The sequence below is a fragment of the Amphiura filiformis genome, chromosome 6 (genome assembly GCF_039555335.1).
Source record: "Amphiura filiformis chromosome 6, Afil_fr2py, whole genome shotgun sequence".
NCBI classification, from domain to species: Eukaryota; Metazoa; Echinodermata; class Ophiuroidea; order Amphilepidida; family Amphiuridae; genus Amphiura; species Amphiura filiformis.
Genome location: NC_092633.1, coordinates 28,199,131 through 28,213,197, shown reverse-complemented (window position 1 = coordinate 28,213,197; position 14,067 = coordinate 28,199,131). Strand labels below are relative to the sequence as shown.

Sequence of the window (14,067 nt, the reverse complement as noted above, 5' to 3'; positions counted from 1 at the left end):
CAGCCCTGTTTGCAATATAACTCAAGAACCACAGGACCTACAAAATTATATCTGTGATATTTGAATTCTTCTACATGCTCGCTATGAATTAAGCAATGCAATTTTTGCTAAAGCTCACTACCATTCGCAAGATGCTGTGAACTACATGTTTTTTGCTGCTTCGACCAACAATACGTCGTATACCCTTAAGAACTGCACTGGAAAAATGTAGCTTCTGCCGCGCCATCCCACTCGCTTGAAGTATCTGTCACCGATGAGATCACTATAATTTTTGTTCCTTATGCATATTTGCAAACTTGTGACGCAAATATACTGCGCCAAAAAGTATCCTGACACTTGAAAAAAAAAATCCTTATTTTAAAACTAAACCATATTTGTGTATTTAAAAAAATAGATGCACTGTCAAATCCTGCACATTATGACACCTCATTGATTCAATTTGACTTCAAGAAGTAAAGTTAGAAGCATGTGATTAGACAAAGGTCCAGGACAATAACGGTGGCCACACAAGATATTTATGGGATCAAATAGAACTAATGAAAACTGAAACAAAAGAACTAAAAAATAAAATAAAAGTTGTGAAATGTACAGAAGAAAAAAAAAGGGAAAAACGGGACCTTTGTCCAATCAAGTGCTTGTAACTTTACTTCCTGAGGTCACACTAGAGTCAATTGGGTGTCATAATGTGCAGGATTAGATAGTGCATCTCTTAAAAAAATAAATTTACGAATTTTTTAAAATTTAGTCCTGGGGGGAATAGAATGGGGAGGTCCTCAGAGGGACATACCCCTCCCACCATTTTTTTTTTCAAAATAAGCCACTTTTTGATTTGAGTGAAGCACATTTTGGAAATTCAGGCCTACTACCTGCCCAAACACACTTTTCAAGACATATCGACCCTCTAGCATTTTAGACAAGCGCGCACTGGTCCCATCAGAACTTAGTCGCGTTTCCGTAAAATAAACAAACACACCATGGAAATGACGTATGCATTTATTCAAAGTGACTGTAAGCACCTGCTAGTACTTATACCAGTCCTCTTAATCGTCCTCGTCATTTCTGGCTTCTACCTACAAAGTCATGCCATGCCGATCTCACCAGTGTCCCTCACCATTCAACAAGACCCGCTAATTGCTACCCGTGTTCCGACAACCAAATACACTTGCCAAACGCGGCCGTGCACCGGCGGCATTTCATTGTAACTTTGATTCATCTCTCAACTTTTACCTCTCCTCTTCCCGTGGTTCTTTTCTCTTGTCACAATTCGAATCGGTTTCTTCTGGTATGAAGATGTCGGGTTTCTACCGCTTATTATTGACCACCCGGCCTGAACTTGGATGTGATATCATCACGCACTGGTATACACTCGATAAACCTTGATTCAGATGAAGTTAAATATCTTCTTTTTAAAGTTATCACTTGTTCATCTTCTCTGAAAGTCGTATCTAAAAGGAGAGCATATAAATTTCATGCCAAAACATGCTTCAGAAGAATATTTTATCATCATCTGGGAAATATAATTGTGCATTAACTATGTATTGTGGATTAATATTTGTGTTGATTGCTAACTGTATGTTGATGACATCGGCGGATAATCTTTCCGAAGAGGCTATGTCGATGAGTAAATGTTCAAGATATTACTATACAGAGACTGTTTCACATCCGAAGAAAAGTTGTTCTCCAAAGGTAAGTAAATGTCAACTATTTTGTGTTATCGAAACTTAATTGCCGGAATAGATCTCGTTTAGGCGCATGCAACAAGCTTGTAAACAATCCGAAATAAAGTGTCTAAAAAAGTCCTCTATATGGAACGTACCCTCAAGAAAAAGGTTCTTTAAACCAAAAGAACCCCTTTAGATTCTTTAAAGGATTATTTACCCTTTTGTAGAAGCATTTTGGGCTTTTTATAGAACTTTTTTGGTTTGTTACAGTACCGCTAAATGTTCCATAGAGGACTGATTTTAGAAGCTTTTTTTCTGAGACTCCCGACAAACGTCAATTGATACATCTTATCCATACTTTTGTAAATGAGTACAATATGATTATATTAAGTATTATAATAATAATACTTGCAAGTAACCGCTCGGATGGGCCAAGTTTTGTTATAAATCATAATAAGATATTGCCGCGATAAATTTTAAACTTTCTCTAAAGAAAGCAGAAATGTGAAGAAATCACTGAAATTAAAGTAGCGGTGGTATGAAGTTTTCAGAAAAATCTTATTTTATGTAATTCAGAGTTATAACGAGCAGAAAATGGTTTACCCAAATAATTTACCACTAAAAATGACCACCAAGAGATGTATAATGCAGGTCACCTCATAGCATGTAAGAAGTTGTAAAAATTGAAATGCTTTGTACGTGTCGTCCTTTTCTCCCGGCCTTTTCTAAACGAAAAAGGAATATAAGGGTAAATTACTCTTGTTTAATAATAGAACATTGGAGAATTTTTACCATCTTCTGAAATGATATACGGTACACCCATTTTGAATGTAGATGTGTTTCATAATTAATCATGATTAAAGAATTAAAACCGACGATGTAACAAAATTGGTAAATACGTATACATTTAGGCAACAAACCAAAAGTTCGACACCAATAAAAGTATTTCGTGAGTGGAAGGTCGAGATGGTCACAAGTCCGACTACGTTAGTAGAGAACGGGGCATTTCAGGTAATTTCAGGTAATCGCTGGCGTAATCACCTCATGACGTCATCGCTGGCCTATTACGTAATACCCTAGCGATTACCTGAAATTTAATACCTCAAATGCCCTGTTCTCTACTTACGTTGGTAAAAAATTAGTTAAAACTTATGTTTCAGTGAGGGAGGGTATGTCTCCAAAATAAGGCACTTTTGCTTATAGGACGTTATAGCGAACTTTTGGTTTGTTTGACGTGGCACAGACTTATCGCGTTGTAATCCTATATATTGAATATGCCACTGCTTTTGGTCTCTTTTCAAAACTGGCAAAAAGCAAATAGTTTTAGTAAGTTGATGGGCCTAATGGCATTTATATTATACTTGAGGAATAATTTTTCATCACTATTTATTCCCCTTTATGGATTTATACACACCTCAGGTTTTGAAATTATGGTCCTAACCTCGCGCAGGGATTCGTGTTTTTTTCATGTTTTTAATTTTCCATCAAAGAACAACTGTTAAACATCAAACATTCAAATATAATACACAATGTAAAGTACCAGCTGTGGTGTTTGAATTTGGTCATCATTTTGAAAAAAGGGCAAAATAATCTCGCTTAAGAAAGGGGCACAAAGCATTTGTGCTTAATTTAAGTGATGAAACTTTTCCCCAATGGCATGAGATCAAAATGCACCACTTGTCGTCAGTCGGATTTGACCAAAGTAGCCATTGGAACCGATAGTGTCATATTGAAATTTGCAAAGTAACAATATTGCCGCAAGATAAACACAAACAGAGAAAGTACAATGTGATTATTTGAGCACACTCATTTTAAACGTTCGTTCCTTTACTGTTATTTTTATCTGCTTCAAGCATGTCAAGCGTGAATTTGTTAAACGTAACTTAACTTAATTTCCCTATAATACAGACCTTATTAAGTATGCCTGGACCCGGAACTAAGATGAGCTCCTGGTCCCAAAGATGGCTCATGGTCCTATTATAATAGTCTGTGGTGTAAAATATTGGACACACCAGGAGCCAAAACTGGGCAACAATGGGTGCCTGCTTAATATAAGCCTTGCATATATGGGAGCCTCGGATGAGAGAAGGAGGAGATATTGGGGAGGGGAGGAAGAACGAGAGAGAGGCAGGGAGAGACATTAGTGCACTTGAGAAAAAGCTGGAAAGTACCACCTATTAAATCAAAATAAGTTGGACTGCATGTTAAGAAATATGAAAACAATGTATCATTCATGTAGCCTAACTCCAAGCTATCAACGCATATTTCACAAAATGACTTGATAACTTGCGTAAAGTGCAATCACTGGTTACCTCGAGTGTTTTGACTTTAGGAAGATGATTAGGGTCACACAAATTTAAATCCACACTTAACTTTTGGTTAAGGTTCACTCTCCGTACCCACAATACTACAGGGAGTGTTCACGCCTAGATTTTGGTGATGAGAGAACAGTGGTTAAAATAGGATATTTAGATAGCTATGTGCAGCAAAGCCCTATGAGTCATAGCTGCCATTTGTCATATTTGCATATAGTGATCCAGTCAATGTGTAACATAGGGTGACTAAAACAAAATTCAAGTAAAACTTACTGTAGAAGTCAGTGAAGACCATGCAATACACCAAACTAAAAAAGTATTCTAAAGGCGGTTTGGAGGGAGCATGATCCGCTATTGGTTCGACGAATGAGATCCCAAGGCTAGATATAAGGGGTGTTCCAATAAGGCCAATGTATTGATATTATGAATTACACTGCAGTTTTTTAGTTAAATGGATGGGCTAAAAGAAAAGAATTATCAAAACGCAAGTCTTACAAAATGGCATTTCCTGAAAGACGTAAAAGAGATGGGACAGTGTGTGTTGTAACCCTCTCATATCATGGTTGTTGACGAGTTCTTATGGGAAGATCATTTAAAACAAAACAAAACAACAAAAAAACACCAACAAACTAATGGTCTTTGTGTCATTTGGAGTAAAAAGTCAACAGGCATTTCACGGTTGTCCCAGCAAACACAAAACGTTTTCGACATCATTCGCAAAAGGTTATAAAAGGTTGTCAGAAAACGTTTAAATGTCAGGTTATATAAAGGGTACATTAATGGTATAAATATTTTCATAACATTAAATAACATTTGTTGGTAATTTACTGCACAGCAAACACAAATGTTTTACAGAAAACATTTAAATGTCGGGTTATATAAAGAGTATAAAAACGTTTTAATAACATTCCAAAAACATTTTTGAAAACTTGGTACAAATCATTCTAAACAGAATGTTATTTTGGGGTTGAAAAAATATTTTGCAAAAAAATATTTGCCCAAAATATTTACAATAACGTTTTTAAAATGTTTTCACGACCTTTATATAACCCGACATTTAAATGTCATTAAAACGTTTTGTAAAACACATTTTAAGAACATTTCTGTGTTTGCTGGGTGCAAATATTTTAACATAATGTTATTTAAGTGTTGACAAAATATTTGGCCAAAAAAAAAAAAAAAAATAGTTTACAATGGCATTTCGAAAACATTTTTAAAATATTGTTGTAGTGTGTTTTCATACAACGTATTTTAAAACGATTTCATGACCTTTATATAACCCGACATTTTAATGTTATTAAAACGTTTTTACCTAAACCAAAACCCAAAATATAACTTATTTAAAACGTTTTAAAAACGTTTTTGTGTTTGCTAAGGGTGTTCACGGTATTGGGAAACTATGACAAAAAGCAGCCGTTAAACATACAAGCTCATACAACTTTAGACCTATTACACTCAGATGGAGATTTCTTCTTAAACCATGAAAACAGCTGAAAAGTATTGATGTTAAATCCAAGACTGAGTATCCAATCTAGTATTTGTGACTGGATAATAGTTAGGCTGCTTCTGTCATCATGGTCAATTGTGTACAACAGACCAAAAGGCAACAACACGTGCGTGTATACAAAGTATCAGAAATTCTGCGGTCGTATAAGCATAGACGAATCCAACGAGCCAAGTGATGGTCAGAATTCAGTCGGCCATTACTGGGTCCCGTCTGCACCAAACTGATGCTGTTACTGTCTAATTGGGTGGATTAAATCTGCTTAAAAATCGATGTTGAATTGTATTGTGTTGTAAACTTTCATCATTCTTTTGTCTACGTGTATCACGGGTGATGGAATGCAGTTTAATATCCCCGCCAAGGAGGTGGGATAGACCTAAGGGGGACCCAGTTATGGCTGCCATTGAGGTGTAGGAATGCGTGAAATTGGATTCGTCTATACCAAGGCAAGGGCTCAGCGCAAAACGGTCTTACCTCCATTTTGGGCAAAAATAAGATTTTGGCCTGGATTTTTGCACCAACTTTTAGAAAATAATAATTCAGCTTCCCAGTGACAATAAGGACTTAGGCTATGCACATTTACAACCCCAATAAGTCACATAGTTAGGCAGACAATGACAACAATATTATTGTGCGCTATTTTTAGCATCAAATTTGACACAGTAATAAAGGATTGAATTCTGAATAACAGACCAGTGGAACGTATAGCCATATTATTGAAAGGCATATGGGGTCAGAAATCTTTAAACGCAAATATGTTCTCGAAATTGTGAAAATGGAGATACAATTAGACTTTATCGATTCAATTGGCGTACGCATAGAGAAATCAAAATCGCAATCTAACACGTCACACGCGAGATGGATGGACAGACTGATACTGACAGGGGGTGCCCGCATCAGTCCGAAACGTCTTCAGTCAAATTCTGACTAAAAACGTGCTTTTCAGATTCTGACTAAAGATGTGCTTTTCAAATAAGGACGAAAGGCGTGCTTTTAAGATTCGGACTAAAGACGTGCTTTTCAAATTCGGACTAAAGACGTGCTTTTCAGATTCGGACTAAAGTCGTGCTTTTCAAATTCATAGTAAAGACGTGCTTTTCAAATGTTGACTATTAGCGTGCTTTTCAGATTCGGACTAAAGATGTGCTTTCAGATTCGGACTAAAGACATGTCAGATTCGGACTAAAGACGTTTCGTACTGAAGACTTCGGACTGATGAAGAGTCGGACTTAGTGACGTTTGTATTTTGGACTACCGAATATTTTTTCGGACTAACGAATCTAAAATGACTTTCGAACTGACGAACCCACAGATATAGGAAATTTGCACTTCGGACTGAAGGCATTTCGGACTGACGACGTTTCGGACTGACACATGTACCTACTGACAGACAGAAAATAAACAAGGGGGAACAGTGCTGTACACTGATTGTTTGTCACAGTCTGAATAACATTAAAGCCATAATGTACGATCTTATAATATGAAATTGGTTCATTTTTTTCAAACCTGATTTTTTTTGCATATTTGTAATGTTTACACATGTCCCAACTTGCACCTAAATGGAATTGGCCAAATTTATTGTCTTTGTAGGTCAACAGAGCAAAGTTCGACATATTATCATAATTTAAAAATTATGATAATAGGCCTATGTCCTCCCATAGAACTGCATGTTAAATGGCCAAAATAACCAGTGGGGTTTCTTTCACTTTACCTTGCTATTTCAACTTAAAATGGACAGCAACCCTTCCCGGCAGTTATTACTAGTATTATTTTGAATAAAGAATAACAAAATTAAAATTTGACGGAAATCGTACATTAAGGCTTTAAGTGAATGAATGAAACAAACACAATGTTACAAGTTCTTTAGTTGCGCCGTGCAAAGTTTAACATGCACGCAACAGACATTGTCAATGAGAATCACATTTTTGATTGGTAAATGTGCTGTCAAATTACTGTATGGTTGATATAAGTCGTTTAATTTTGTGTCAAGTTTCATATTTATAAATACATAAGTTTTGAATACCTGCAACTCCTCCATCACATTTCTAATTTAATAAGCGGGCAAAACAAAAAGATCACGCATAGTACTTTAATGATATCAAGCATAGACAGCAGTATGCACACCAGGTATAGGAAAGTTGATCTAGGATTGCTTATAAGTTTGTTCAAAACTTTTGAAAACACCTACGCACCCCAACGCATAACCACACGTATTTACCAATTGAAAAATGTTACTGTACGCCACCACCCCGCAGTTCGTTCGTCTAACCCTCTACCAACGGATACGGACATATTTAAGATAAATGATCATAAATAAATTCAACATTTCTTTTTTTCTTACTGGAATGGTTTAATTATACATTTATATTATTTAAAATGTATGTGTGTAAGCTGAACTAAATTTGCTATAATGGTTTTGAAAAAGCGTCTTATATAAGATCAGCTGAAGATAGCAAATTGCAAGATGTTTTTTGTTACTCTTATAATAATCACTGTCTATGTTAATCACTGGTTGTAAAATGACAAATGTCACGCGTCGCTTTTATCGTCATTACATCTCAGGTGTACAATATAATTCAATAAATCAAGACATTTTTTTTTGTCTATTTGTTTGCGAACAATTCTTTGAAATGAAAATATACCCGCCTATTATGTTACTAATACGTGACATCATGGTCAGAAGAATTAACACTAATATGATAAAAATAAAAAATACCGCAATGAGTTGTATTTTAAAATAAAGCTTGAAAACCGGAGATATGAGACAACAACAAAATATATTGCTAAGATGCTTTCTTGTAGCTCTATTACACTGCAAAACAGTGCTCTTGAACTCATTTCAATCGATTTGAAATGGATAATGACCGCTGCAGACTCCGAGTATTCGACGTAAAATATTTTATGTATACATGTCTTCGTTATTCAATCTATCCAATTATATTCCCAGTAATGCTTAAACACCCATTCAGTGATCCCAGTGTAAAAAAATTAAAATTGTTTATAAATTGCTTATGAAAATCAAATATTGGCAAAAAAAACCCCCGAATAAAACAACAGTATCGACGAAGTTGAAGCCCCATTCAAATAACTAATTCATATACTGTCAGTATATAATTTATAGAAACTATAGATTCATTATGTAAATGCCTTATTCTGTCTTATAAATGCACGGCTTGAACTATTTATTATGTTAGCGCATTTATGACAATGACAAAGATACCAAAATCTGAATTTTGATGATTTTTATGATCGTCCGGATGAGCAAATCACTGAATGGGCCTTTGAGTTCTAACGAATGTTTGATGACGTAAAATCGATAATATGTCATGTTATGTAGAATATCTGGTGGAAGTATAATTATCGATTTTATGTCATCAAACATTCGTTAGAACTTAAACATTACTAGAAATTAAATATAACGAAGACATGTTGCATCAAATATCCTACGTCGAGTAAACGGGCCCTTATAACACTTTTTCTTGCTACTGGAAAAAACTATATTTATTTCCTCTGCGCATTGTTACCCTATACCAACTTACACCTGTCTACGGAAGATAGGCCTACCCGCTATTTAATACTAATACTTTGTGGCATATATTGCTCTAAGTTAAGTGTAACATTTAAGGTTGATTAACTTGTGTTGTTTGTATAATATCTCTCACCTGAGGCGGTTCCCATTGGTCTTTGCGGATATGGCTGACAATTGAAGGTCTCATTCTGTACAACAAATTGCAGACAAATGTAACAAATAAATTGTGGCTATCATACATATTGTTTTAAATTCTTATTTATCCCTTAAATTTATTAGGATATAATTGGTGCACGGTGTGAAAATGCACGGATTATTTTGTTGTTGTTTGTTTAATATATGTTTATATGATCGCATACGAGCGTATTTTAAAGACTGTACCTTGTATAAAGACTGATATATTTCGGAAGATGGCATTCGCTAGAGTTCTGAAAGCTCAGTTGTAGCCTTTGAAAAAGACTTCGCTGAGAAAGATTTAATCCTAGAATCATTGTACCTTTGTCTTTCAAACCACACATATATAAATGATACCGTATACTTAACAGCTCTGGCACCAAATGTAGCTCCACCTCAAAATGTTGAATTCCAATATTTTTGCCCAAATCTTAATTAGCATCCCTGATTAGCCTGCGAGCCGTATATATTTATAGAATGTATTTTTAGAAAGTTTTGTATCAAATTGCAATTTCTTGCAACATTGTTTTATTATTTTTCACTGCTGGTGTTGAACCAATTGACGCGATATCCCGGCTATGTTTACACCAAGCTATTCGCTATACTTCTTGTCCAGTTTGATGTCCGGTCTCCTTGTCAAGGAAACTTACGGGGAAGCTGCTGAGAACATGCCAGGAACGTACCGGGTACCATGCCAAGAATCATGCCGTTATGGTGAAACACAAGAGGTGAAACCAGGGCTGAGAAAATATATTGATGTTTGCTTTGTTTCTAGTTAGATTCAAGGGTGTTACCTGTTGCGGGCCAGAGCGGTGTCCGATCTCAATTTGAAAGGCTTTCCATTTGACCATTTCAAGATTCTATAATTCAAAGCCACCTGATCATAATTTGAAAATTAAATGAAATATACATGAACAATTACAATATTTCTGAATTATATGTCATGCAGACACCACCGGGCAGACACCCCCACTCGCCCATCCTACAATACTATACAGTCAGACACATTATAGATAGATACTTCAGTAACAAGCCATTCTAAGCAATACAAACCCATGTTTCATTAAAACCGTAGACTTCTCCGTAGTCCACTTGCCAAGAGTGCATTCTAAAACCCAACATTTAAGCATTTTCTGCATGGTAACCTTTCTGTGCGCCCATGCAATATACATGATATACAAAAACATTTATGCGTGTTATTGGGGTGTGTATGTATGTGCGCAGGGATATGGGGTGTGTCTGTGTCATGTGTTTGGGTGTTTGTGTCTCTGTGTAAAAATGTTAAAAGAGATGACGTACAAAACATTTTTGAAAACAATAAAATCAATAATGTGTAAAAGAAAATAAGATAATTTGAACTCATTGGTTGGTCGGTTTGTTTGCTTGCAGGTCGTTCTGATGTCCCGTTGTGCTGGTCGATGTGACGGTGCCTCATCTGCAGACCCAGTAGTAAGCTTCAGAACGGTGGTTCGACACCCATTCAAGTACAGATGCGAATCCTGTCAGGACCAGTTATCGATTATGAAAGCAGTAAGGTTAAGATGTGCCAATGAACAGAGACAGTATGCAACCTACAGATATATATTGTCTTGCGGATGTGAGCCTTGTAGGAGCGGTCTGCATTTGAAGAGCAAATCTAAGGTAATTTGTTACACCTTTGCTTTGCTAATGTATAACGTCAACACAGTGAAGCACACTAAATGACGACATATATCACCAGCGGGTCACGTAATTGAGTTTGAAAGCGGCGCGTCTTGAAGCTATGAAAACACAATCAAATAATGAGATTAAATGGATAACTGTGTTGCAGTAGCAATAAACAAAACAAATATTAGATTTAGCAAGAGTTCATGTCTGCAGTCGAGTCTAGATATACGAGACGGCAGAAATACATAATACCATTCATGCAGTCATAATGATTATAAAATGAACCAACCAGCTCACCCTAATGACAAAAACAAAACCATTTACATAATGTAAGTCACACGTATACAACTAAAAGTTATTTCTTTTTCTCCTTTTTCGCTTTATTTAACAGATACGAATGACAGCAAAAAAGCCGTAACTACAAACCTACCCAACCAACTACAACCATTGTAATACCTTGACTGTGTACAGTGACAGTGAAGCAGCTTGGCTAGACATAGTGTTACGATCATTTTGAATCTGGTTCGATACCAATGACAAGACGCTGCTCATTTGTACAAGCAATCAATATATCGATCACCCGTGTGCCATACCCATGTGCTACGACAAAAGAGGAGGTGGAGTATACATATGTATATATGATAATTCATTATATGTTTATAAATGACTGTCAGCCTTATCATCCTCTTTGACGTGCACTGTGTTGTGCACAAAACAATTCTGCTTGGTTAAGGCTGCGTTCACATAGAAGTATACTGTATACGGTATTCGCTATACGAAATACGCTCATTCGATCAGGCTGAGTTCATATAGGAGTATACTATGTGAACTCAGCCTGGTCAAATGAGCGTATTTCGTACAGCTGATAGCGAGTATACATTTGTAGGTCAGTTTACCAATTTTCTTCGTCTAATCAAATGCTTGTAACTTTACTTCTTGAGGTCACATTGCATTGCAATGAGGTGTCATAATGTGCAGAATTAGATAGTGCATCTATTACAAAAAAAAAGAATTTACCCACATATGGTTTAGTTTTAAATTTAGGACGGTATACGCTGCACTAAAATCGACCACGCACGATTTCCACTATACATGCTATACTATACTATACGCAGGTATACGGCCTTTTCGAATAGTGCCTTATGTGACCCGGTACTATGAAATTACATTGCCCGATTTAAGCTATACGCGTGCACCTGCAAAACGTGCACCGTATACCCGAATAGTATACTTCTATCTGATCGTAGCCTTATGTGACCCGGTACTATGGAATTGCATTGCTCGATTTAAGCTATACGCGTGCACCTACAAAACGTGCACCGTATACCCGAATAGTATACTTCTATGTGAACGCAGCCTCAGGCCTATACAAAAAGTGACAAATTGTGTAAACTGAAAACAGCATTTTCGGAGAGGTGAAGGAAAATCTACACAAACCAGAAATGTTTTTGTAATATGAGACGAAGAGGAGACACTTTGCATAGACAAAGAGTGTGTAACAAGTGTATGGTGGATCAAATGATGTTTTAGGTGTCTTTCACAAGCGGAATACGTTATATATATGCCCCGATATACATGTACATGTATAATCAAATAATAAATAAGCGAAATACAGCTTATTTAGCCGATGTCAACATTGGGTCATCAGCAGAAATATTTTCCTATTGGACTAACACCTCAGTTATATACTTCACAATCACAATATAATAGCACAATGAAAAGGAAAGTGCAAATTTTCATAATTTTTCTGTAAAAATAATTTTGACAAAATCACAATTTCTAATAACGTCATGATGCAACAAACGAGTAAAATAACTAATTAGGTAAAATCAAATCCAAAGTATGCAAATTAGAAGGCTCAAAGAGTCAGAATACGATCATTGTATCCAAAATGACGTAAATGAGTTGGAGGTAAACATGCACAGTAATTCGCTTCTACTTGTATATAAGCTCTTTAGTTTAAAACCACTGCGTGACATGAATGGTTCCCATTTCGTAAGTAGGCGCTTACAATAAAGCTAAACGCTTGAGACGAGCGTTTAGTTATACACCAATCCGAGAAGCGTTTACTGTATTTGGCCCTCTATTGACGGCAACACAGATGTACCAGAGCGGAGATTTAATTCGTAATTCAATACTCATGATTGTGTATTGAATATCACTGTGTGTATAATCCCCGGGTACAATTCTGTATAGCACACAATAAATAATGGATGGAACCCCCGACCTCGGGACACCGCAGTTTTACATCGGGGACACCGCAGTAATGGCGAAGTCGGATAGGTGTATAGTGCAGCTATATGTGGGACCCCCGAGGTGGGACTTCGTCCGGAACAATGAAACCAATTCTATAGCATGTCGGTAATTCAATTCGGCATCAAGGAACAATGCGTTACGTAATGCACTTCCTATCCAAGTTTATAAAAGTCTTTAAATTTTAATTTTATTTATTTGTTTATTTATTTTTATTTATTTATTAGACTCTATACACTGGAGATTGCACAATATCATAATAACAGTTAAATATAAAATAGCAAAATACATTCTGAAAAGATTACAATAATATACATGTTTAAAATACGAATTAATACCAGTGCAGAGAATGGGACGAACAGGTGCGTATCACCTCTAAGACCATCCCACCTCAAGACCAAAATAAGCCGCCCATGCCCAGTCCCCTCCCCCCTTTAAGTAGACCTGCACATAGTGCAGCTACATGAAGAAAACCACGTGCACGTACTGTTGGCTTCGAAATTTGAATCAAATTTTGAGTTTAAAAAAAAAAAAAGAACCGCATTAGTTTTAAAAATAGAAAAAGATAAAGAAGACCTAGTACTAGGAGGAAGCCGATTCCACAAAGATACAATGCGGTTGAAAAAAGATGACTTGAATGCCTCAGTCCTACAAAAAGGAACCTTAAGAAGAAGAGGAGCAGTAGATGATCTAGTGGTGGGATGCCCTTGTCCAGACCCAGAGTTGCAAAATTTGACATATTTGTCAATGCCCAGGTCATACACACCTGTAATACACTTAAAAAACAATGAAAGGTCAAGCTGTTCCCTACGCATTGTAAGAGGGAGCAAGTTCAATTGGCACAAGCGCTCCCGATAGTCCAGATCAGGATAGTGCATAATGAATTTGGTAGCTCGCCTCTGGACACCTTCCAGGCACTCAACATTGTGTCTGGAGGTACCACTCCAGAGGCAGCTACCAAACTCAAGATCACTCCTGATCAGG

General features: G+C 36.4%; 1 protein-coding gene across 1 annotated transcript; it reads left to right on the top strand.

Annotated features, from left to right (window-relative positions):
• Positions 1-1,093: 1,093 nt before the first annotated feature.
• Positions 1,094-13,621, top strand: LOC140155223 (norrin-like). Its single transcript, XM_072177975.1, has 3 exons — positions 1,094-1,686; positions 10,573-10,824; positions 11,222-13,621. The coding sequence occupies exons 1-3, from the start codon at positions 1,480-1,482 to the stop codon at positions 11,246-11,248; spliced, it is 486 nt and encodes a 161-aa protein (XP_072034076.1). The 5' UTR covers positions 1,094-1,479; the 3' UTR covers positions 11,249-13,621.
• Positions 13,622-14,067: the final 446 nt, after the last annotated feature.

Coding starts and splice junctions, on each gene's coding strand:
- LOC140155223 (XM_072177975.1), top strand. CDS start 1,480: ATGCTTCAGAAGAATATTTTATCATCATCTGGGAAATATAATTGTGCA. Junction 1,687..10,572: donor AGAAAAGTTGTTCTCCAAAG/GTAAGTAAATGT, acceptor GTTTGCTTGCAG/GTCGTTCTGATGTCCCGTTG. Junction 10,825..11,221: donor ATTTGAAGAGCAAATCTAAG/GTAATTTGTTAC, acceptor TTTATTTAACAG/ATACGAATGACAGCAAAAAA.